Here is a 26,219-nt window from a genome sequence, read left to right as displayed (position 1 = left end):
CACCTATATTTTTACCTATATTTATTTTTACCTACATTTAACACCAGTCACCTATATTTTTCCCCACATCCTCCTGCTACAATGCATCTTTCACAGCTCTGGTTCTCTAAAATATCTGGTCTTTTTGCAAGGCCATCTTTTGAAACTTGTTGAAACTTATTTCCAGTTCAATCTCTCTCTCAACAATGACATCTTTATTCCATGGCCTTCCTAAATCAGCACATTTTATCTCAGAGTTTGCAAAACACAGATGTACAAATCTGTGGGAGCTTTCTGTCAGGTTTTGAAATCCTTTTAAAAAAATCCATTTCTCACATCTCCCCCTCTTTTTTGGGCTGTAAAATCTTCTTTGATGGTTTCATTTATCACTGGCTGCACCCAGTGCATGCACAAGGCACTGTGACTAATACAATATATCAGTGATAATCTAAATTATAAAATATTGGTGTCAGGACTCCAGGAATGCTGGAACATCCCTGGAATGTTGGGATTCATGAGGAATATCCAGCAGCCACTTCTGGCTACAGGATGCTGGGATTTAGTGGCCATTCCCTGCCCTGCCTGCCCTGGCTCCACTGTCACAAATTCAGGAATTCCTCAGGGAATTTGTGAGGGAAATTCTGTGCCAGTGTGGACACAGCTGCACTTTGAGCCCCATTTTTGCTGTGCCCAGTGTCATGGCCAGCACATCTGGTGTTAATTACACTCAAAAGGGCCCTCGGTTGTCACCTTGTGCCCAACCCCAGCCTGGCTCCCCATGGGAAGGAAAGGATCCAGCCGGGAATTAAACGATCCAGCAGGGAATTAATTACATGATCCAGCAGGGAATTAAGAGATCCACCAGGGAATTAATTAAATGACCCACCAGCAAATTAATTAAATGATCCAGCAAGGAATTAAATTATCCACTAGGGAATTAATTAAATTATCCAGCAGGGAATTAAGTGATCCAGCAGGGAATTAAATGATCCACCAGAGAAATAAGTGATCCAGAAAGGAATTAAGTGATCCAGATGGGAATTAATTAAATGATCCAGCAGGGAATTAAATGATCCAGCAGGGAATTAAATGATCCAGCAGGGAATTAATTAAATGATCCAGCAGGGAATTAAATAAATGATCCAGCAGGGAATGGAATTCCCCAGCAGGGAATGGATCCAGTGGCCCAGCAGGGAATGGATCGAGTGACCCAGCAGGGAATGGAACCAGTGCCCCAGCAGGGAATGGATCCAGTGCCCAGCAGGGAATGGATCAATGCCCCAGCAGGGAATGAATCCAGTGATCCAGCAGGGAATGATCAATGATCCAGCAGGAATGGATCCATGATCCAGCAGGGAATGGATCCAGCAGGGAATGGATCCATGCCAGCAGGGAATGGATCCATGCCCAGCAGGGAATGGATCAGTGGCCAGCAGGGAATGGAATATCCAGCAGGGAATGGAACCAGTGCCCAGCAGGGAATGGATCCCAGCAGGGAATGGATCCAGTGCCCCAGCAGGGAATGGAGTTCCCAGGGAATGGATCCAGTGCCCCAGGGAATGGATCCAGTGCCCCAGCAGGGAATGGATCCAGTGCCCAGCAGGGAATGGATCCAGTGCCCCAGCAGGGAATGGATCCAGTGCCCCAGCAGGGAATGGATCCAGTGCCCCCCAGCAGGGAATGGATCCAGTGGCCCAGCAGGGAATGGATCCAGTGACCCAGCAGGGAATGGATACAGTGGCCCAGCAGGGAATGGATCCAGTGCCCCAGCAGGGAATGGATCCAGTGCCCCAGCAGGGAATGGATCCAGTGGCCCAGCAGGGAATGGATCCAGTGCCCCAGCAGGGAATGGATCCAGTGCCCAGCAGGGAATGGATCCAGTGCCCCAGCAGGGAATGGATCCAGTGGCCCAGCAGGGAATGGATCCAGTGGCCCAGCAGGGAATGGATCCAGTGCCCCAGCAGGGAATGGATCCATTCCCCAGCAGGGAATGGATCGAGTGATCCAGCAGGGAATGGATCCAGTGGCCCAGCAGGGAATGGATCCAGTGATCCAGCAGGGAATGGATCCAGTGGCCCAGCAGGGAATGGAGTTCCCCAGCAGGGAATTGAGTGCCCAGCAGGGAATGGATCGAGTTCCCAGCAGGGAATGGATCGAGTTCCCCAGCAGGGAATGGATCCAGTGACCAGCAGGGAATGGATCGAGTGGCCCAGCAGGGAATGGAACCAGTGCCCCAGCAGGGAATGGATCCAGTGCCCAGCAGGGAATGGATCCAGTGGCCCAGCAGGGAATGGATCCAGTGATCCAGCAGGGAATGGATCCAGTGGCCCAGGAGGCCCCAGGAAGCCGAGCAGCCCAAGCTGGGTGCAGACACACCCTGGCTGTGATTCCCAGCTCCCTTCAGCCCTGCTGCCCGTGCTCACCATCCTCTTGTTGTCCTGCTTGTTGATGCTGACCGTGGCCTCCCTGATGACGATGTGGGTGATCTCAGGGAAGTAGGAGAAGCTGTTCCACGCCTCCCTCAGTTTGTGCCTCTCCTCCTCCTTCCTGCCTTTGCCCTCCGATTTCTTCTTCTTCTCCTTCTCTGCCTGCACAGGCTGCAAATGGATTGGGGATAAAGCTTTAGGTAAAACACCTTCAGCACAGTGGTTTTGCTCTAGAGCAAAAATTCATTCTAGTACAGCAAGAGAAATTAATTATTTATTAGTTAGAACTATGGACAATAATTATTATATAAATTATAAAATTAATCTCAATTATAGAATCATGATGTAAAATATATAATATACTGTATTGCAAAACAGTTACTCTAAACCAAAAATTCATCCCAGAATAATGGTATAAATTCATTGTTTAATAATTAGAATTATAGAATAGAATTATTATAAAAATTATAAAATTAAACTCAATTACAGAATATAAAATAGAGAATATAATGTATCATAGTAAATTTATTCCAAACAAAAAATCATTCTAGAATAATAATAGAAATTATTTATTAATTAGAATTATAGAATAGACTTATTATAGAAATTATAAAAATAACATAAATTATAGAATAAATATAATAATACAAAATACAGAATATAATGTACTCTAATACATTTGCTCTAGACCAAAAATTAATTCTAGAATATTAATATTAATTATTTATCAGTTGGAATTCTAGAATAATGATATAAAATTAAGATATACAATAATAATATCAAATATAGAATATTGTACTCTATACATCTATACTCTAGAATAATGTACTCTAATACATTTACTCTATAAAAATTCTAGTCAATTCATTTACTCTACTCAAAAATTAATTCTAGAATAATAATATCTATTCATTACTTATTAGTTAGAATTATAGAATAAAAGTATTATATAAATTATAAAATCAATATATAGCATCCTATAAATTAATTCTTAATTCAAATAGATTTATAATATGGACTATAAAATTAATATAATTATAGAGGGAAGGGAAGGGAAGGGAAGGGAAGGGAGGGAAGGAAGGGAAGGGAAGGGAAGGGAAGGGAAGGGAGGAAGGGAAGGGAAGGAAGGGAAGGGAAGGGAAAGGGAAGGGAAGGGAAGGGAAGGGAAGGAGGGAAGGGAGGGAAGGGAAGGAAGGGAAGGGGGAAGGGAAGGGGAAGGGAAAGGGAAGGGAAGGGAATGGGAAGGGAAGGGAAGGGAATGGGAAGGGAAGGGAAAGGGAAGGAAGGAAGGGAAGGGAAGGGAAGGGAAGGGAAGGGAAGGAAAGGGGAAGGGAGAAGGGAAGGAAGGGAAAAGGGAAAGGAAGAAGGAAGGAAGGGAAGGGAGGAAGGGAAGGGAAGGGAAGGGAAGGAAGGAAGGAAGGGAAGGAAGGGAAGGAAAAGGGAAGGGACGGAAGGGAAGGGAAGGGATTATGTACTCCAATACATTTGCTCTAGACCAAAAAATGAATTCTAGAACTATTAATATTATTATTTATCAGTGGAATCTAGAATAAGATATAAAATTTAAGATATACAATAGAATATCAAATATCGGAATATTGTACTCTATACAGCTATACTCTGAATAATGTACTCTAATACTTTACTCTATAAAATTCTAGTCAATTCATTTACTCTACTCAAAAATTAATTCTAGAATAATAATATCTATTCATTACTTATTAGTTAGAATTATAGAATAAAAGTATTATATAAATATAAAAATCATATATAGCCATCCTATAAATTAATTCTTAATTCAATAGATTTATAATATGGACTATACAATTAATATAACTTATAGGAGGAAGGAGAAGGGAAGGAAGGGATGGAAGGGAAGGAAGGGAGGCAAGGGAAGGGAAGGGAAAGGAGAAGGGAGCACGGGATGCCCGGAATCCTGGTGAAATGTAACGGCAATGGCCGGTCAAGTTCCCCTTTCCCGTTCCCTTTCCCTCCCTTCCCTTGTCCCTTCCCTTCCCGTCCCCTTCCCCTTTCCCCTTCCCTTCCCCTTCCCCTCCCCTCCCCTTCCCCGTCCCCTCCCTTCCCCTTCCCTCCCCTTCCGCCTCCTTCCCTTCCCCTCCCTTCCCCCCTTCCCCTCCTCCCCCTGCCCTTTCCCCTTCCTTCCCCTTCCTTCCCTTCCCTGCTTCCCCGCTTTCCCCTTCCTTCCCCCTTCCCTTCCCCTTCCCTTCCCCTTCTCCTTACCCCTTCCCGTCCCCTTCCTGTCCCCTTCCTTCCCCTGTCCGTCCCCTCGACTTCCCTTCCCTTCCCCCCAGGGCGCGTCTTTTCATACCCAGAATCAATCCTTTCCGGCTGAATTTTTTCCACGGGTCTTTCATTTCCCTGGTCCAGAGGCTGCCCACAGAGGTTGTCCTGAGCCAGGTCTGGTCTCCAAGCCAAGCCTAAAAGGGGGGTTGGGCTGGCAGCCCCTGAGCTCCTCCCAACCCTGTAGTGCTGTAAAAGCCCCTCCAACACAACACAAAGCTGCTGGGCAGTGTCTGCAGCCCTCACCCACCTTTCAGCACTGCTCTGTCCCCAAACCCCTGGAATCCCATTCCTCAGGGCTACTCACACTGGGCTTGAGCCTCCACTGGATGCCGTTGTTCCCTGTCACCATCACCTCGTACTTCTCGTTGTCCCCACAGCTGAATTTATTCATCTCATTCTCAGCAGAGATCAGCAGGAACGAGGTCTCAAAGATCTCTGCCCCGTAATATTTGGTCAAGACCTCCATGGTGGATAAATATTTCACCTTCAGGTCCCGAGGGGAGACGCTGTTGTTGCAGATGGTTTTGTTGTTGAACTCCTTCAGGAAATGCTTGAAAACGTTATTGATCCGAATCCTGGTCAAGAAATTCCTCTGCCTGATGGTCCTGTTCAGAGTCTCGGGGATATAATGCTTGTAACTGGGAGGAGAAGCAAGGGGTTAAATTAAATTGAATTAAATGGAATTAAATTAAATCCCTCCTGGGAGAGCAGCAGAGGCAGCAGGGACAAAGGATGGATCCCAGCTCACCTGATGTCCTTGGGAAGCTCTGGCAGCTTCACGTTTTTCTTGATGGCATCGTGGGAGATGGCCAGGACAGCCATGCCCAGGCACTCATTCTCAATCTCATGGACCTCCTGGTCGTTTTTGGGGTCTCGGATGGGAGCCAGGCCCTTCACTAGGTCATACTGGCCCTTAAGAGAACAAAAACCCCAAGTTACCCAGCTGGTCTTTCCCAGAGTTGTCCCTGAGCCAGGAATTCATCCCAGGATCCTTGGGCAAGGAGAAGCTGGAACCTCCTCCCTTTCTTTTATACATCAGCCCACCAAAAATTCACTTTTTAAAAATTAACTACAGAAATCACCATCCCAGGCCCCTTTTAGTACCTTCAACATTTATTTTCTGCTCCACAAAACCAACTTGGTGTCTCTGCTTTATCCCTGCCCTTCCCATCCAAAGCCTCTCCTGGATTCACCTCCAAGCCAAGCCTTGCTCTGGAGCTGCCTGGAAAGTGTTTGGTTATCAAAGAGCAAAGACATTTCTGTGCCTCATTTCCCTGGAATTCTCTTTCCCTGTGGTTGCCAGTGTGAAAACCCTGCAGGAATTCCACTCAGAACCAACAGTAAATGGGATTTCCTCCGTGCATTCAATTTGTTCTTTCATCAACCTGAATTTTCCCCTTTTTTTGGTGAAACCTGACAGCTTCTGGTTTGAAAAATCCTTTGGAAGGCACGAGAGGAGAGCAGAACCACAGTGAGGTTATCAATCTTTGTCACCACGGGGTTATCAGTAAATGTTTATCAATCTTTAACACCACCCAGTAAAAAAACCTCATTAAAGGACCCAGCCCTGGCAGATTTCCCTCTGCTGCTGCTCCTCTCCAGCCCCAGCTCTGGGTAAATGTCCCACAAAAGGTGACTGACCATTTAGAACACAAATAATTCACTTTGGAAGAAAATATCTATTAAAATAAACCCTTTTTGGGCTGGGAGAGTGGATTTGCTCCTTCATGCAGCAAATCCTCTCCTCTCCACCAGGCAGCAGCAAAAAGAAAACCATTCCCAATACTAACAGGACACATCATGTGGATTTTAGGAGCTTAAAAAGAGGCTTTTAAAGCAGAACCCCACAGTTTTTATGGGACAGAAAAATCCCACAAAACATTTATTTGTGGGAATACAGCATCAGAGACAATTCCAACCTGTGCAAACATGTATTCCAGGGAATTGGCATCCAGGATGGGGGTCCCCTCTGGGGCCAGCTTCTTGTCATAGGCCTTGGCCCTCCTGGGGGAGTGTCTCCACACCGAGGGCTCGCTCTCGCTGGTCCCGTGCCAGTTGGTGAAATAATATCTGCCAAAAAAAAGCCAGGAACTTGGAAAATCTGCTGGGAAAAGCTTCCATTTCTACAAGATAATCTGAGTTTTGGAAAAGAAAGCTGTTCAAAGTAAGGATTGGTCAGACTTCAGCCTGAAGGTGAAGTGGTGCAACATTCCAGCACATTCCTGGCCTGAGGAACTGGGGGGACATTATAATTATTGTGGATTTTAGGGGTTTTTTCCTTTTTTGTTTTCTGTTTAGAGAGATGGAGCACCTCTCCTGTGAGGAAAGACACACTTGGGACTGTTCACCTGGAGAGGAGAAGGATCCAGGGAGAGCTCAGAGCCCCTGGCAGGGTCTGAAGGAGAGCTGGAGAGGGACTGGGGACAAGGATGGAGGGACAGGACACAGGGAATGGCTCCCAGTGCCAGAGGGCAGGGATGGATGGGAGATTGGGAATTGGGAACTCCTGGCTGGGATGGAATTCCCAGAGCAGCTGGGGCTGCCCCTGCATCCCTGGAAGTGTCCAAGGCCAGGCTGGAGCAGGCTGGGACAGTGGGAGGTGTCCCTGGGATGGGATGGGATGGGATGGGATGGGATGGGATGGGATGGGATGGGATGGGATGGGATGGGATGGGATGGGATGGGATGGGATGGGATGGGATGGGATGGGATGGGATGGGATGGGATGGGATGGGATGGGATGGGATGGGATGGGATTGAAGGTCCCTCCCAGTCCAAACCAGTTTGGGACTGACATTTATAAAGGCCCAAATCTGCAGTGGTCAAGGCTGGAGTGGCCCAGCCTCGGTGCAGAGTCAGGATCTTCAGCAAAAGAAAATGAATATTTTGAGTTGAGCTCTTCTTAGGCAGGAGCTCCAACCCAAAACGGAGCCAAAAGCTCCTGACAAGCAGCAGAGGATCCTCCAGGGCTCCCTGGGCTGAGCAAAGCAGAGAGCAGAGCAAAGCAAACCCTGCTGAAGTGCACAGGAAATGACTTTGCTTCCCTGCTCTCCTGCAGAAGAGGAGTCAGAATGAACAACTCCAGTTCTTCTGTTATTTCCTGAAAATAATCATGGGCATTGTTTGGGACTGAGAGGAGACTCTGCTCCTCTCCCTAATTAACTGCTCTGATTAGCTACAAAAACAACTGCAGCCCCATTGTTTGAGGGAGGGCTAAATAAAGGAGAATCTTTTCCTTGGAAAGCTCCAGGGGATCCTGGGAGAGATTTTGGGGATTTCACTGCCACTGCAGGAACAGGAACACGAATTTCCCCATTCCCAATCAGCTGGGGAGGGAATTGTGGCCCTGAGCTCCAGGAGCAGAGCCCAGCCCTCCCTCAGAGCATCCTCCACCATCACTCATCATCACCTTACACATCTCTATGCCATTCTACAACACAAAATTAATCAATGTTTTAATTATATTATACAGTGTTATAGCTATTATACAATGTTTTATTGTATATTATATTATTTATTATAATATTAAACATTATTGGGCTGTACATTATAGTATTCATTACAATATTCTATAGTATTTATTAGATATCATGTGATAGATATCCTATAAAGAATATATATTTAATGAGGATGATTTCAAAGATTAATAATATAAGAAGATGCGAGAGGAGAGAGGAAGAGAGGGAGAGAGTGGTGACATAGGAGACGGGAGAGAGGTGAGATAGGAGCAGAGAGGAGAGGGAGGAAGAGAAGGAGTAGAGGGAGAAGAATTCACAGGAGGAGAGAGTACATGGAGAGAGGAGAGGCAGAGAGGAAGAGAGGAAACAAGCAGAGGAGAGGAGAGCTGGGAGTAGTGAGAGAGAGTCTAGGCGAGGCATGGTGAGAGGCGGGGAGAGGGAGGGGAGGAGGAGGGGAGGGGGGAGGCGAGGGAGAGGCGAGCGAGGAGAGAGAGAGAGGAAGGCGAGGAGATGGAGAGGAGAGGAGAGGAGAGGAGAGGATGAGGAGAGAGGGGAGGAGGAGAGGGAGGGAGAGGGTAGACGACTAGGAAGGATGACGAGCGGGAGGAGAGGAGAGGAGAGGGAGAGGCGAGGGCTGAGGAGAGGAGAGGAAGGGAGGACGAGGAGAGGAGAGAGAGGGAGAGAGGAGAGGGAGAGGAGAGAGAGGGAGAGGCGAGGAGAGGAGACGAGAGGAAGGGAGGATATCCTATCTCTTTACATATATATCCATATGCTGTCTATATCGTATAGATTATAGTATAGATAGCGATCCCCCCCATACACAAAATCCCTTTAACACCCCCGACGGCTCCTACAACACCCTCTCCCCCCACTCCTACAGAGACCACAACAAATTACTCCACCCCTCCCCCCCCCCACATACCTATTCAGATTTTCCTACCGAGATGCCCCACAAACACCTCCGCAATCCTCCCCCACCCCCTAGGCTCCCCAATCCCCCCGAACGGAACTGGCTCCCTGTTCAGAGCAACGCCCAAAGCCCCAGGCTTGGCAGGGTTCCATTCTCCTCTTCTCTCTGAGCCAGGACTCCCGGGATGTTCCACCCCGGGGGTTTCTCATTCCACCCCCTTAACTCTCCCTCGCCTTGCGGCCCGTGAGCACGCCAGGGAATGCGCGAGTTTCTGGGCGCAGTGCTTGCAGCGCCCCCCAAGCGCGCCCCGCCTCTGGCTTGCTTGCGGGCAGCGGCGAGCCGCCCTTCCCCCCGGACCCCCCCAGTTCGCACAGGGCGCGACGTCAACGCCCTGCCCTCCCTTCCGCCAGTCCCCCCCTGTCCCGTTTTCGAGCTCTATCCGTCCACCGGGCGCTGGCCCCCCCCCCCTTCCATGGCGGCAACCAATCATTCTTTCCTTCTGACTGTGGTGTGCAGTTCCTCCATGCTCCCTCCCATTCCCTTCCCCCTCCCTGGCCCCCTTTCCCCAACACCTTACACATTCTTCTGACTTATCATGTACTTCCCCTGGTCTATTCAGAGAACTTTAAAAAGTTACTTTAAACACACCATAACCCCACCTTGAATGATCCATGTCCAGGTCCTCCCCCCCTGTCTTACCGTTTTCCCGATCGATTTTTCACTCAACTTTTTCACACACCACTTCCTTCTGAATGATCATGTCCAGTTTTGATCCACGGCTGTATTCCAACCCATTCAGCTCCTTTTCTCCCAATTCCGTTTCTGCATGATGTGCATCACAGTAACTGCACCACTGACATTTAAGAAAGTTTAAACTCACTTTTTAAACAATAAGTTTTTTGTAAAAATTTCATTTCTGAATGATCATGTACCGGTTCATTCCACCACTGTATTAAAAATATTTTAAATTAAATTTTTTAAATTTCATTTCTGAACGATCCTGTACAGTTAATCCACCACTGTATTAAAAATAATTTTTAAAATTACATTTTTTCAAATTCATTTCTGAATGATCCTGTACCAGTTAATCCCCACTGCTGTATTAAATTTTTTAAATTAATTTTTTAAATTAATTTCTGAATGATCAAGTACAGTTCATCCACTGCTGGTATTAAAAAAAATTAAATAATTTTTAAAATTATTTTTAAATTTCATTTCTGAACGATCCTGTACAGTTAATCCACCACTGTATTAATACAATTTTTTAATTAAATTTTTTACAAATTCTTTCTGAACGATCCTGTACAGTTAATCCACCGCTGTATTAATTTTTTTAATTAATTTTTTTTAAATTAATTTCTGAATGATCATGTACAGTTCACCCACTGCTATATTAAAAATAAAATTCAAATAATTAAAAAAAAAATTTTAATTAATTTCTGAATGATCCTGTACAGTTCATCCACTGCTGTATTAAATATAATTTTTTAAATTAAATTTTTTACAAATTCATTTCTGAATGATCCTGTACAGTTAATCCACCGCTGTACTAAAAAATAATTTTTTTAAATTAAATCTTTTACAAATTCATTTCTGAATGATCCTGTACAGTTAATCCACTGCTGTATTAAATTTTTTTTAATTAATTTTTAAATTAATTTCTGAATGATCAAGTACAGTTCATCCACTGCTGTATTAAAAACAATTAAAAAAATTTTTTAAATTATTTTTTAAATTCATTTCTGAACGATCCTGTACAGTTAATCCACTACTGTATTAAATACAATTTTTAAATTAAATTTTTTACAAATTCATTCTGAAGATCCTGTACAGTTAATCCACTGCTGTATTAGAAAATAATTTTATAAATTAAATTTTTTACAAATTCATTTCTGAATGATCCTGTACAGTTCCTGCACTGCTCTGGAACACCCCAAATGGAAATCCACAAAGCACTGACACAAACCCCAGCGCTTTGGAGCCAATTTTCCAACTCACTTTGACCTTACTCACTCCCAGCTTGGTGAAACAACTTCCCGTGCTTTTCCAGCTTTTTGTTTTCAAGGTTGAAGCCCAAAGATGCCAAGAAATCAGGAATGTTTGCAGCTGCTCCTCTCCCCTCTGAGCTGTAAATCCCAGCTGGAGCTGCCCCTGCTCCTCAGGATGGAGAAATCTCATTTCCAGATTTATCCAGGATGGAGAAATCTCATTTCCCAGGGTTTGCCTTACCTCATGCGATAGTGGAGCCTGAAGGATGATTTCTCCTCCACCTTGAAGACCTGGTTTGGTGCATACCAGAGCTTTTTGTTCTCATCATACAGAGCAAAGAGGTTGTGGCACAGAGGGGACACAGCTGGCACAGAAATACACAAATGGATGAGTCACAAAGCTCCAGGGCACATCCACAGCCCAAAGCACAAGAGCACAAAGCAAATATTGGATCGTGAAAAGAAACCAATACTGGGATTAGCCTGAAACAAATATTAGGGAGGAAAGGGTGAGGTGGAGCTGTCACCTGGGCTCAACCCACGGGGTTTGGGGTGGATTATACAGATATTTCTGCTGTTAAAGTGATCCTCAAATCCCTTCAAAGCCCAAGGTCTGAGCTTCAAAGAAATGACTTAAAACTTTCATTCTGTCCAGGTCACAGAAAAGGGAGTTCTACCAATCCCACAACTTTGTTCTCAGCTTTATTTTGTGAATAAATTCAACTCCCAGAGGCAAAAGGAGGTTTTGGCAAAAGCAGAAAGCTTTGGTGGTTCCACAGAGAAAAACCCCAGAGAAAGCTTTGGTGTGTTCCAGCTAAGAACAGACTGTGACACCAGTGGGCTGATCTGCTTTAACTCTGCATTTACTCCTCCCCAGATCTGGTTGGGATGGATCTTTACTCCACCCCAGATCTGGTTGGGATGGATCCTCACTCCACCCCAGATCTGGTTGGGATGGATCTTTACTCCACCCCAGATCTGGTTGGGATGGATCTTTACTCCATCCCAGATCTGGTTGGGATGGATCTTTACTCCATCCCAGATCTGGTTGGGATGGATCCTCACTCCACCCCAGATCTGGTTGGGATGGATCTTCACTCCACCCCAGATCTGGTTGGGATGGATCTTTACTCCATCCCAGATCTGGTTGGGATGGATCTTTACTCCACCCCAGATCTGGTTGGGATGGATCTTTACTCCATCCCAGATCTGGTTGGGATGGATCTTTACTCCACCCCAGACCTGTTTGGGATGGATCTTTACTCCACCCCAGACCTGTTTGGAATTCCTTGTCCCACCTCTGGGAGCAGCTGCACCATCTGTGGGTTCCCAGCCCCAGAGAGCAGCTCCTGCACACCCACACAAATAGGGGGGTGTTAAACACCCACTCCTCACTGTGCTTCAATCTCTTAAAGAACAACAGCAGCACTCATTTGGTGGGGTTTGTCCTGCAGATTTCCATAATTTCACCCATTCCCATGGAAGAGGAGCAGTCAGGCAAAGGAGCTGAAGGGGATTACCAGAATCAAAGAAAACATTTGAGAGCTGCAGGAAATTCCTGCCCAGTTCCCCTGCTCACAGCCCACAGCAGCTGGGTAAGGTTTGGTGTTCCACGGGGAAAGAACCTCAGAACTGTAAATCCAAAAGCCCACTGGGCTGTGAGATCAAACAGAAATGAAATCCACTTTTCCTGTGGAATTACAGGAGTTCTGCTGAGCCCCAGCCCAGAGGGGAGAGCACAGCACAGCCCCTGACACGTGAGGGATGCACACGAGGTCAAAGCAGCTTTGTGGGGATTTACTGGGACAGGGAGGCTCCTCCTCTGACTGACACTCAGAGGGTGCCTGACTTTGGCTGCTGCCAGGCCCCTGGGAGCTGAAATAAACCCAAATACTCACAGCACTTCTGGGCAGCCTCAATGCACAGCTCCTCCGAGGTGAACTCGCCGCTGGAGTAACAGAGGGGGGCTTTGTCCTGCAGGTAGAAGAGGATTTCCAGCCCCTGGTGCTGAGCTTCCAGGTTCAGCTCATTCTTCTTGGTGCTCCTCATTTTTGCACAGAAAGCCATGGCTTTGCAATCTTCTTTTACACTGAGATACTGGGAGAGCAGGGAAAAGAGCAAAGGGAAACGTGAAGGGATTATCAGGACACAAACCCATCACTGCTGGCTGGGCACCAGCATCCTCCAAACCCTCAGGTGGGGATTCATTCAAACCCAACCAGGTGAAAAGGGGAAAAAAGAAATGTCAGAGATTATTCTGGTTCTGGGAAATGTGCTCTAAATCATTCTCTTCCCTTCTGGTGGTGCCACAGCTTTCCTGCAAGGTTTCTCTTCTCAAAGCAGAAATAACTTTCACATCCTTCAGCACCTCGTTGGCTGCAAAACAACACTCGAGCCTGAGTGATTTAAACAGCTCATTTGATGTTTCCTTCTTTAAAAAGTCAGCTTCTATTTTTACAGCCCCTTAACAGCAAAATATTCCTCATTGTTTTCTCCCCTTTCACCCTTTGTGTTTGAAACTGCTGATGGTTTATGAGTCATGGTGTATTTTATAAGATTTATTGGCATTTATTTTTTATTACTACTTCTCTGTCTCTCCAGGAGGGAAGGGTAGCACTGAGTAGGTTTAATGCAAAGCTTTTAGATTGCCAAGGGTGCACAACAGGGCAGCTCTGACTCAAAAGAAAATTGGATTTCATACCCAGTGCTTAAATAGAAAGAGCAGAAAATTATTTGAGTTATTTGGGTTTTTGTTCCGTGTTTTTCTAAGCTTTAAAATGCCCAAACCACCAATTTTATAGTTTATGAAATAAATCCTCCCACCAAAAAAAACAATAAAAAATGAACCCCCAAAGCCAACACACCTGCATTTATGTGCCTGTGGGATCCTCTACACAACTGAAATGTGTCTTCACTCTCCCCAGGAGAAGCTTCACTCTGACTGAAAAAAAAAAGAAAAATAAACATGATCAGGAATGCCTTTGTACAGCTGGAGGCACAAATGAAATGGTCAGGATGATAAAATTCCACCTGCAATCCCAGGGAACAGAGACAACTATTATTATTATTATTATTATTATTATTATTATTATTATTATTATTATTATTATTATTATTATTATTATTATTGCTGAGATCTGGATCTGGTGTCAGCCAAGCCAGCGCCAGGAACCACCCAGGAGTTTGGGCACATCCACTGATCCCTTCTGACACTTTGGGGGCACAGCCTGAGATGCAGCCCAAACCCAGGAAAACCTTGGTTATTTCCCCTGTTTTCAGCCTGGAACTGTTCTCATCACAAGCCTCAGCTGTGACACCACAGGGACATTTTCCTCTGTGCTTCACCTCCTCCATGCCTTCATTCCTCACATTTTTCATCAGATTTTAATTCCAGTTCTTCCCTGCTCTCTGTTTTTCCTTCCCCTCTTTGATTATCATTTAAAATGTGTCCAGACTAAAGCTGACAGTGCTGCTGGTTTGGGAACCCTCACCCATCACTCAGCTGAGGCTGAAGATTCCTCCTCTTCCAGCCTCCATCCCTCCTTTCTCCCTCCTCCCCATCCCTGCCAAAATGTGCCTCAAATAAATCTGTGTTTATTATTCTTGCTTCAGCAGTGTGAGGTTAATCTGACCTAGCAGACTTCAGCAGATATTGCTTGAAAAGCTTGGGAAATGTCAGACAGAGCCACACAACTTCCCTGGAGCTTGGGAAGAGCCCAGCAAACCTGACCCCATCCCAGAAATAAAATGACATTGAAGAGCCTGGCACACATCCCCAATTAAATTGCATTTTTCTGCCATCCCTGCCACTCAAATGCTGAATTTCAGGTTCCAGACACATTCCTTTGGCAATAATATGGGGAAGAAGAAATTGAGAGTGTGATTTTTGGGATGTGCACACAAGGCAGGAATTATTTCTGCACAGCACCATAAAACTGAAATGCAAAAGGTGAAATCTATTAATATGAATTAATATTATATTAACATTATTTATAAAATAAATATGATTTATAAATAATTTATATTAATATTATTTCTGCACAGCACCATAAACTGAAATGCAAAAGGTGAAATATATTAATATGAATTAACATTATATTAATATTATTTATATCATAAATAAGATTTATAAATAATTTATATTAATATTATTTCTGCACAGCACCATAAAACTGAAATGCAAAAGGTGAAATATATTGACTTGAATCTCATTAAAACCCCCTTTTATATTACATAAAACTGTGCTCAATATATTTTAATGTCTGTGTGGGCCTATGTTAAAAACATTGTCCAGATGTTTTAAAATGTGAGGGGAAATCTAAAACCACTGCCTTTTACAGATTCATAACTCAAACTTCTTGTTTTCCAACAGAGCAGCTCTGCTTTGGTTAAAAGCTCCTACTCTTGGTTTTAGTCACAGCAATTCCCAGAATGCCAAAAACCTTCAAGTGCTGCTTCATCTACAAAACCTTCTGGGTTTGAATCCTCCAACCCAGGATTTATTAGTTCCTAATGGGTTTCCCAGACATTCCCTGCTCATTGTCAAGGATTCACCTTTTAAAAATGCATTTTCATCTTCCAAAAAGGCTCCTCAGAGCCAGACAAATTCCTGCTCTGTCTGAGCATCCTTCTCCACACCTACACAGTCAAATGCTTCCTCTCTGAAAAGTGATTTTTAGCCTTTGCTGCTGTCTCAGAGCTTCACAAATTGGTATTTGTGTATTTTTTTGTCTCTTCTCTACTCCAAGGGATGTACTCAAGTCTCTGCTGCACTTGCTTTTTTCAGGCATATTTTAATTTCACTTCATTTCTGTTTCCCCCAGCGGAAGAAGCTCTTTCTGATGCACCCTCCAAAATATTTTTGGGAATGCAGGATGGCTTTTCTTGAGATCCCACTCCCCCAGGAAAGGCTTTTCCTGCTTATTTCAAATCCTGACCCACCCATGGGAAGCCAGGTGAGGAATTATTTCCCTCACACACACACACAGAGCCCTCAAAAACTTCTGATATCACAAAGAATTATGAAATAGGGGGAGGGAAGTCTAAAGGTGGTTGTTAATCAGTTTGGCCATTAAACTTAGGATATTTGAGAGAGAATAATATTTGGTAAAAACTCAAGTTCCTGGCTATGATTTGGTACATTTGAGACCCAGCAGCTCCAGCATTTTTAAGGAAAAAAACCAAATATACAACAATATTTGTTAAACAACACCTTTAGCTAAGAAAAAGCAGATGCAGAAATTAAATATTTTTGAAACTCTGTGCAAATCTTCCTTGAGCCAGGAGGATGCTGCTCTACCAAGCCCACAGTTCACCATAAACCAGGATCCTGGAAGCCAAATGCAAAGATGGAAGGGCCATTGCAGGGGCAAAAGTCCCTAAAATATCAATACAGGAAAATCCCAGCTAAAATCTGACCAAGCCAAAACTCACTTTGATGCATCATTTGCAAGTTCTTCCTCTTTTTTTGCCATCTCAGCCAATCTGGTTTCAGGTTTCCTAACTTCTTACAGACTGAAAATTTAGATATATGAGCACATGCCATTTGTTTTCCACAGGATTCTCTCACCAAATGTACATTTCATTTGTTTTAATTATTTATCACTGTGTTTATTCTGTGCTTTTATTCAGAGTGACCTCATCACAGGCTGTTTACCCCCAAACCAGAATGAACAATTCCCCTTGGGTTTTTCTGTGCAACCCATGCTGTGATATGACTGAGCCACGCTGTAAAATTGTGTTTTAAAGCAGGGCCAGGAAGGCACAGAATGGAAATTTTCACCAGGAGTGGTGGATGTGCAGCAAAGTTCTCAAGAACTGAACACCAGCCAGCTTCATTAGTGCCACACTATTATGAACAGCTATTCAATATTTCCATTTTTAGCTCTCCAGCTCTGAAAAGCAGAGGAGGCCAACTCCTGGTGTGTTGTGGCTGGGGCAGATGCAGGAGCACTCACACACAAAATCCCATTTTTTTCTGTATTACCTGCTCTTTCCAGCCTGGTTTTCCTTTGGATACAGACTGGGCTGCCATAATGACCAATTTTTCATGGCTGGCTGGGTTGGAAGTGACCTTTAAAGGTCACAACCAGTCTGCAATGAGCAAAGGCATCTTCAACTAAGGTTTTACAGCTTATAAATGTGTGCTTAATTAAAAATGTGTGCTCTTTCATCCCCAATTGCTGGTATAATAATGTTAAGTGATACAATTTTTGGAGTTTACAACCAATTATTCTATATTTGTACACTCAACCCCAAGCACCTCTCTGCTAAACCAGAATCAATTTCCTTGGAGGCAAAGAAAGGCTCAAGAAACCTTCACAGAAACCTTCCAACAACAACCTGATTTTTCTGTAATTGAGTTTTAATCACAGAATGAATTTAATTTTACTAAGTTTTTCCTCACAACTACCTAAAAAAAAGCTTAATTGTTCAGGCTGCTGCTCACGGGGCTGAAGGGGCATTCCAGTGTTAAAGTGATTTACGTGGACAATTTGTTTTTATTCCTGCCTGGGACACTGCACGAATGATCCTTTTCCTTCCTTGATGTTCTCCTCTCTGATCCCCGTGCCCAGGCAGCTTGGGGCTGGAAGATGGGATAGGAATTCTCTGGAGAAGAGCCACGGCACCTTCCCAGCAGAGCAGAGCTCCGGGAAGCGCGGCCTCTTCCTGCCCATTCCTGAGGGGCACCTCAGACCTGGCCAGGAGCTTCCAGGGAAACCAGCCTGGCACACACCCCAGGGCTTCTCACAGGAGAGAGTGGCAAGGGCTCTGCAGGCCTTCTTCCTGAGGGGTGACATGGCACTGACCTCAGCAGGGCACCGGAGCAGGATGTGGCAGCGCTCCGGATCAAAGTTACAACTTCCAGGGGATGAAATTAATGGGAATGAGGCACTGGCAGCGAGGAGGGTCACACACACAGAGGAGGGTCACACACACAGAGGAGGGTCACACACACCAGGGAGGGTCACACACACAGAGGAGGGTCACACACACAGAGGAGGGTCACACACACAGAGGAGGGTCACACACACCAGGGAGGGTCACACACACAGAGGAGGGTCACACGCACCAGGGAGGGTCACACACACCAGCCCTGCTCACAGAGGAGGGTCACATACACCAGGGAGGGTCACACACACCAACCCTGTTCACACACAGAGAAGGGTCACACACACAGAGGAGGGTCACATACACCAGCCCTGCTCACACACACAGAGGAGGGTCACACGCACAGAGGAGGGTCACACACACCAGGGAGGGTCACACACACCAGGGAGGGTCACACACACCAGCCCTGCTCACACACACCAGGGAGGGTCACACACACAGAGGAGGGTCACACACACCAGCCCTGCTCACACACACCAGGGAGGGTCACACACACCAGGGAGAGCTCACACACACCAGCTCTGCTCACACACACACAGGAGGGTCACACACACCAGCCCCGCTCTCCCACCCCAGCCCCGCTCACACGCCCCAGCCCCGCTCGCCCGCCCCAGCCCCGCTCGCCCGCCCCAGCCCCGCTCGCCCACACCAGCCCCGCTCGCCCGCCCCAGCCCCGCTCTCCCGCCCCAGCCCCGCTCTCCCGCCCCAGCCCCGCTCTCCCGCCCCAGCCCCGCTCGCACACCCCAGCCCCGCTCGCCGCCCCAGCCCCGCTCTCCCGCCCCAGCCCCGCTCTCCCGCCCAGCCCCGCTCGCCCGCCCCAGCCCGCTCGCCCGCCACCAGCCCGCTCGCCCGCCCCAGCCCGCTCGCACACACCAGCCCCGCTCGCCCACCCCCGCCCCGCTCTCCCGCCCCAGCCCCGCTCGCCCGCCCCAGCCCCGCTCGCCCGCCCCAGCCCGCTCGCACACCCCAGCCCCGCTCGCCCGCCCAGCCCCGCTCGCCCGCCCCAGCCCCGCTCTCCCGCCCCAGCCCCGCTCGCCCGCCCCAGCCCCGCTCTCCCACCCCAGCCCCGCTCGCCCAGCCCCGCTCGCCCGCCCCAGCCCCGCTCTCCCGCCCCAGCCCCGCTCGCCCGCCTCAGCCCTGCTCGCACACCGCAGCAGCTCCAGAGCTCAGTGCAGCACGCACTCAGCAAGAGCTGGATGCAGGGAATGGCTCTGCCTTCTCCAAGAGAGAAGGACACTCTGCAGTCATGGCACAGATCCGTGGAATGGGAAGAATGGAAAAGAACAGGGAATGGAAGAAAACCCACCCCAGCAGGGGCCATGTCTGTGCTGACTGGGAGACCAGAGCAGGCCAACATCAGCACACAGCTGGACAGTGAGACACTGGAGCACGTCCAGAGGGGGCAGCGAGGCTGGAGAGGGGCTGGGCTGGGAACACAAACCCTGAGAGGAGCCCCTGAGGGTGCTCAGCCTGGAGAAAAGGAGACTCAGGGGTGCCCCCATCACTCTCACAGCTCCTGAAAGGTGCCTGTGCTCAGCTGGGCTGGGCTCTGTCTCCAGCAGCACTGACACAACCAGAGCTCACAGCCTCAGGCTGCACCAAGGGAAATTCAGGCTGGATAGAAGGGAAAAGGTTTTTCCAAAAAGGTGATAAAGTTCTGGAATGGCTGCCCAGGGAGGTGGTGGCGTCCCCATCCCTGGGGGTGTTTAACAAAGCCTGGATGTGGCACTGGGGGCCAGGGTTGAGTTGGGGTGCTGGGGCTGGGCTGGACTCAGTGATCTTGAAGGTCTCTTTCCACCCAGTGATTCTGTGAATTCTGTGAACTGACCCTGTGTGGACACAGCCAGGGCAGGCTGGAGCAGCTTTGCTAAGCAGCAACAGCCACCAGGAAGGAGGTGAAGCAGTTTCATTGTTCACACCTTCCACATGAAGGTCTGTAAGTGGAGAATTCCTCCCCTCTTTAACCAGGCAGGAGCAAGAGAGGTCACTTCATCCTGTTCTCCTGAGCCTTAACATCTCAGAGATCCCACCACACTGAAATGATGGATGAAGAAACCTCTGGGGACTCTTTGTGCACCTACAGGCTCCCAGAGCTCCGAGTTCTCCTAAAAGCCAGGTTTTAGTAAGCCAGAGTCCATCCCCCCCACCTCACCTTACTCAATGAACAGAATTCATTTACTCCACAGGTGTGCAGGTGGAGAAGGGGTGATCCCCAGGTCCCAGCTGTCCCATCCTGGCACCTGCTCCACTGGATAATTCCTTACTAATTCCATGTTGGTTTTCTTAGTTTTTACAGAGATGGGGTAACTGAGAGGAATTTTAAAAGATTTTATTCCATTTTCTGTCTTGAGGAATAGTGAGACACAAGAGTGTCTCAGTGTTTATATACAAATGTCCAAAACTGTATAAACTCTCTGTTAAATTTAAAAATCCTTTACTAATCCATTTCCCACAATTCCAAAGGAACTGCTTGTACCCCACTGCTTCAAAACAACCTCCATGACCCACAGGTGCTCCTCAACAAGGCAATCCCACATTTCACCAGTTTTTAAGGAAAAAGCAAGCACAGATTGATTACAACAGCGCCTGGATTTCCCATGGTGCCTCAGATCTTGTAAGAAACAAACCAAAACAAGCAACCAGCCGAGGTCTAGCAAAGCCAAGACTGGTGAGAAACCTTCTCAATGAGTCCTTTCTGCAAATGAGAAGCAACGAAAGGAGCTGCTGACTTACCCAGGATGTCAGTGCCAGCCCTGGTAATGCCCAGCTCTCCCACATCCCACCCTAACAGAGAGGTGGAAGATCCTCCAAACCCCACCAGCCCGGGCAGGTGAACTTCTCCCAGGTTTTGCCTTCTGAGCGTGTGAAACATGCACAGGGGCTGGGACTGGGTGACCACAGGGCTTGCAGAGATCCCTCCTGCTGGCTTGTGGCCACCCCGGCTCTCAAACCACGTGGGGTCACTTCCCTCCTGCCTGGCCACTTCCTGGAGAGCAGCCCCAGTTGTTCTTCCTGACCTTTTTCACTTTCATGTCTCAGCACGACACGGAGCCTCTCAGCCCGGGGCTCTCCAGCACAAACTGCTCAACTCCTGAGCCCCTACAACACCCCCACCACACAAACACAGATTTGGGGTTGGAAGGGACCTTACACATCACCCCACTGCTAGCCCTGCCACCACACCAGGCCACCTGGCCTCAGAGAAGGACCAAGCAGCAGGGGAGGGCTTGCAGCAGCACAATTCCTCTTGAACTGAGAACAAAATTCCTTTAGGACAGAGGAGGAACAGAATTCCTCTAGGACAGCACATCCTGCACTGGAGCTGAGCTGCCCAAAGCTGTGAGGGCAGCTCCTCCCATGGAGCAGGAATTCCTGAGGGCAAGGACCAACCCCAGCTTTCCCTCAGAAGAGCTGAAACAGTGGCACCCCTTACACCCAACCTGTTCTCAAAATAAACATCACCCACCTGCTGCCATTTAGTCCCTTCCAAAGGCCCTAAAGAGCTTCTGACTACGTGGTCAACATCTCCTGTGAGAAGGGCAGGGCCCCTGAACCCCTCAGATCTGGCAGTCGTGCTTCCTCTGGTGGCTTTGCACCTTGGTAAGACTTGTTTGATGGTCTGCATTTTTCTTTTTTTCTTTGGTTGTTTTTTTTTTCTTTTTTAAATGTGGTGAGAAGATATTGTTAAAGTTCACTCTGAAAGCATCACAAACAAAACTTCACCAGTTTTGTTTACCTGTTAAGAGCACACCACCAACAAAAATATCCCCTAACCAATAAATATTCCTGCTATAATAGACTTGAAACCCATGAAATTCCATAATAAACTTGGGATTTACTACTGACATCAAGAGAAATTTCATCTTCAAAACCCCTCTCTGAGCTCTGTGCTCCTCTTTTATTAAGTTAAAATCCTGCTTTAATGCTGGTAGCCCCATCTGTAGTCACAAAGGTGCACAAGATCTTGTCAGGCTCAATGGAAAGTGGACAATATGGACTTTTCCAACCCAAAAACTTCCCAAGTGGAGTTATTGGGCTGCACTGGTTTGGTGTGCATAGAAAAAAATGTTTTCAGTTTAGAAAAGTGGGTGCAGAGTGAGCAGTTCAAGCACTTCATGCTACAAAATGGACAACCCAAGGAAAAACCAAAAGCCGCTGAGAGATGATTTTAACATAAGTGGGAAATACAGTTATTTATTGCCCATCTGTTGGGATAAACACACACAGCAATTTCTTTTTATTATAAACAAATCACCAGAGAACACCTGTACTCATGGCTGGCAGCAAAGCCATTTTTCCCCCTCGGTCAGGGGAAGGAAGTGGGACAGTTAATGGACTTGTCTGGGCCAAAATGAGGTTTGCAAGTCCTGTGACTGAGGAGGGATCCTACATCTGCATCTCAGCTCATCCCTTTAAACTGCAGGTTCAAATCTGGATGAGTGAACCCACCCCAGGACAAGCTTTGTTTGCTTGCAATTACTTTTATATTTTCAGGCTTTAATGAATCCTCGTGTTGCCCACCCTGAATTCTCATATTGCCACCTTCAAAAAGAGGAGCTAAGCCCTAAATACCACCTGGAAAGATGACAAAGAAATGATGTGGTTCAGACCTCCCCTTAAAATGATTTTCTCTGATCCCAGTTGCACCAAAGACTGGGAAAAAAACCACTTTTAATTTCTCCCAGCTGAAGGCTCTTTTCTTCTCCAAAAATCAAACACAAGGAAACTGGAAGAAAACACTTGAAACAGAAGAAGCCAATCAGTGAGAGCCAAACAAAGCCTTTAGAAAGTTGTCTCAGTAAACAACTTGAGCCCTGCCAAAAGCCAGGATCCTTGTGCCTCCCTTCGGTGGCCAAAAGCAGAACTCTGGCTCCTCTGGGACACCAAGGACACTTTTCCCAAGGTTTTCTAAGGATTCTCCTGCAGAACATGAACAGCCAGCTGCCAGCTGCTGCAGTTAAAGTCTTATCTAACAGCTGCTTTCTGCCTCAACCAGAGGAACACCCTGTTGTTTGTCTGGTATCAGTTTTATCTCCGAGACAATCCCGTGTTTGAGCAGAGCAGCTCTGCCATCAGCAGCAGGAGGGAACCTGTAAATCCAGTCCTGTCCTCCAGCACCACCCCAAACAAACCTCAGTGCTTCCAGACACCCTCCACATCACTGCAGCTTCTTTTTGCAACCACCCAAAGTTGTACCAATGGTTTTCAGCCAGTGAACTTTCACTGCCAATTTAGCTGAGAACGCTCAGCTACAACTCAGAGTTGGCTGGTGTGAGTCTCCTGCCAACCAGGGGCTGCAGCCCAGCATCACCCTGGCAAGCAACCCAAATATTTACCCTCCATTCATTCAATCCCTTGGACAAACACACCCACTATTTTTAACTAAATAGGAGTCAATTTTACATGTTTGCACCTGAGAATTGTGTCAACAGTGGTTCAAAGTGGTGAGACTGAGAGGCTTTAGAGTTCAATGATGAGCAGTGGGACTTTCCTTTCCTTTCCCCTTTCCTCTCCTCTCCTCTCCTTTTTCCTCTCCCCTTTCCTCTCCTTTTTCCTTTCCTCTCCCCTTTCCTCTCCTTTTTCCTTTCCCCTTTCCCCTTCCTTTTCCTTTTCCCTTTCCCCTTCCCTTTCCTTTTCCCTTTCCCCTTCCCTTTTCCCTTTCCATTCCTCTTATGGATTTGAAACTTGGTCCTGCAGCTTGCCCACTCCTCTGTCACTGAGGTTTGGTCCCAGAATGCCCAGATTTCCCTTTACACCCATCACAGACTCTGCCACACTTCACACCTGACACAGATCTCACCCCAACTGCAATTCCAGCCTGGCACCAACAGTTTCCTGCCCTAGAAAGCCTCACACCTCTTCCAGGTTAACAATCCAAACAAACTCTTCTATATACTTCTGGAAGGGCTGAATCATCCATTTTTATTTACAATTCACTCGTTTCTCTCTTTTTAGGAAACATTTGTTTGTGCCATTTCTGCAGCGGCTGCCTGGTAACTCCAGGTGGTCTTTAACTCCAGATTCATTATCCTGTGAGTCTTAAACCATGCAGAAAAACTGAAAAAACCCAACTTTGAACATATATTCGATATTTCAGAATTCAAAGTCAAAAATTATGAGAGGAATGTGAACTCTATCTGCATTCCCAGCACTGTCTGAGTATTATGAAAACCGATGGAAGCTCAATTTCTTGCTTTGGCCAAGAGCAGTTTCATAAGAAAGTAAGGGGCCAGTTAATTTTTCAGCCCAGCTATGGTTTCATTCCAGCTCTCCAGAAGCCCAAAGCACCAGACATTGCCCAGCTGCAGCTCTGCCTCCCTCTCCCATGAGCAGCTCTGGATGCAGGAGCATTTCCCTGCTGCTGGAGAGATCTCTGGTCTTTGCTCTCCCAGGATCTCACGGGGAGATAACAGCAGTGATCCCAGCTGCCCCAGCTCATCCCCACCCAACTGGTGCCTAGAGAGGCTGCCTGGAACAGAGGCTGGGCAAGGGTAAAGGATAAAGCAGGGATTTATTGAAAGGCTTTCAAAGGAAACACCTTGGGCAGTGCAAGAGCCTGCACTTTATATTTTCACATTCTGTGCTGCTTTAGTGTGTGGGTCTGGGCTCACATCAGGGCATGGTGAGCTCTGCACAGAGCAGGGAGACAAAACAATTCCTGCTCCAGCTGGGCACCAAGGACAAATGATCCCAATCTCAGCCCAGGAGCACAAACCCCGTGGGCTGGAGAGAGAAAAACAAGCAGGGTGGGAGTGCCTGGGCTAAAGCTGGGCTGGGACAATGAACTGCAAGGTGGGAATGGAGCAGAGCTGATCCCAGGGAGAGACCCCGTGCCCGGCCGGGCATTTTGGGGCCATTTTGGGTCATCTTGGGTGCAGCCCTGGCTGGGCTCTGGTGCTGCCCAAGGTGGATCCATGGAGGAGATCCTTGGAATCAATCCCTGCTTTATTCTGGAACTCTGCCCAGCCTCTGCTCCAGCTCAGCCTGGACAAGGCTGCACCCTGAGGATGGTGGGCACTGCCAATGGGGCTGTGCAACTGCAAAGTTGGGACTTGTTTATTCCATCATGGCTAAAACCTTGCAATGTTTTATTCATATATTCAACCATGGCCCTCTAGAGACACAATTCCACCTGCTGAGGTCAATAAACACCTCCAAGCTGCTCCTGCTGGTTTTAAAGTCCAGTTAATCCCTGTGGGTCCAGAGGCAACCCTGTGAGCACCTCACTGCAGCACTTCTGGAAACATCAAGCACGAGAATTATGCCCAGACCTTAAAAGCTCAGAGAAAAACCAGGACTGAAGACATCACTCCTAATTAATTAAAGGAGCTGCTGCCATGGAAAGTGGCTTTAAGAGCTTACTACAACTCTTAACTACCTTTCCTGTAAAGAGCTTAGTACAGTAAATGTGAGTAAGCAAATATTAAAAATAGCTAAGCTGGGCCACTCTTGCTCAATGGCTTTAGCACTGACTCAGACAGGGGTGACTCATGCCAAGGCTCATCCCAAATCCCTCCTGCCCTTTCTGCTGTCCCAGTCTGCCTCCAACAGCTCCTGCTCCACACCCTGGACACCACCGGCCACTCTGAGGAGCTCCAGGACAGAAGGGGTCATGGAAACACCACGAAAAATTCACCAGGATTTGCTGCTCCTGCTTTCAGCCTTCAAGGAGCACTGTGAAAAAATCATTCATGGGCTTATGGTACTGAAATTCAGTATTAAAAAGGGTTTGAAATTAGGGGTTGTCGTGCTAAAATCACTCTCCAAAAGTTTAACAGGCAAATCCCAAACATTTGGCTTCAGAAAATGATTTCTGACCCTCTCCCCCTTAACTGCAGCCACACTGAGCTCCTGAGCTGCCCTCTAAAACACTGAATTACTGAGCTGCCCTCCAAAACACTGAGTTACTGAGCTGCCCTCCAAAACACTGAATTACTGAGCTGCCCTCCAAAACACTGAATTACTGAACTGCCCCCCAAAACACTGAATTACTGAGCTGCCCTCCAAAACCTGATACTGAGCTGCCCTCCAAACACGATGACGCCTCCAAAACCTGATGCTAACTGAGCTGCCCTCCAAAACCCTGAGCTACTGAGCTGCCCTCCAAAACCCTGAGCTCCTGAGCTGCCCTCCAAAACACTGAGCTACTGAGCTGCCCTCCAAAACCTGAGCTCCTGAGCTGCCCTCCAAAACACTGAATTACTGAACTGCCCCCCAAAACACTGAATTACTGAACTGCCCTCCAAAACCCTGAGCTACTGAG

At 47.1% G+C, this 26,219-nt stretch overlaps 1 protein-coding gene across 1 annotated transcript in view; it reads right to left on the bottom strand.

Annotated features, from left to right (window-relative positions):
* JAK1 (Janus kinase 1) overlaps positions 1–26,219 on the bottom strand; it is a 55,492-nt gene that overhangs the window by 16,411 nt on the left and 12,862 nt on the right. The window contains exons 2-8 of the mRNA XM_050977321.1: positions 13,930–14,006; positions 12,964–13,162; positions 11,307–11,430; positions 6,629–6,779; positions 5,458–5,621; positions 5,014–5,347; positions 2,403–2,576 (exon numbers count right to left, since the gene is read on the bottom strand). Of these exons, the coding sequence (XP_050833278.1) occupies positions 2,403–2,576; positions 5,014–5,347; positions 5,458–5,621; positions 6,629–6,779; positions 11,307–11,430; positions 12,964–13,162; positions 13,930–13,935 (1,152 nt within the window). The 5' untranslated portion in view covers positions 13,936–14,006. The remainder of the gene's footprint in view (positions 1–2,402; positions 2,577–5,013; positions 5,348–5,457; positions 5,622–6,628; positions 6,780–11,306; positions 11,431–12,963; positions 13,163–13,929; positions 14,007–26,219) is intronic.

This window comes from Serinus canaria, chromosome 8 (genome assembly GCF_022539315.1).
Source record: "Serinus canaria isolate serCan28SL12 chromosome 8, serCan2020, whole genome shotgun sequence".
NCBI lineage: Eukaryota > Metazoa > Chordata > Aves > Passeriformes > Fringillidae > Serinus > Serinus canaria.
This window is presented reverse-complemented; position numbering and strand designations above follow the sequence as displayed.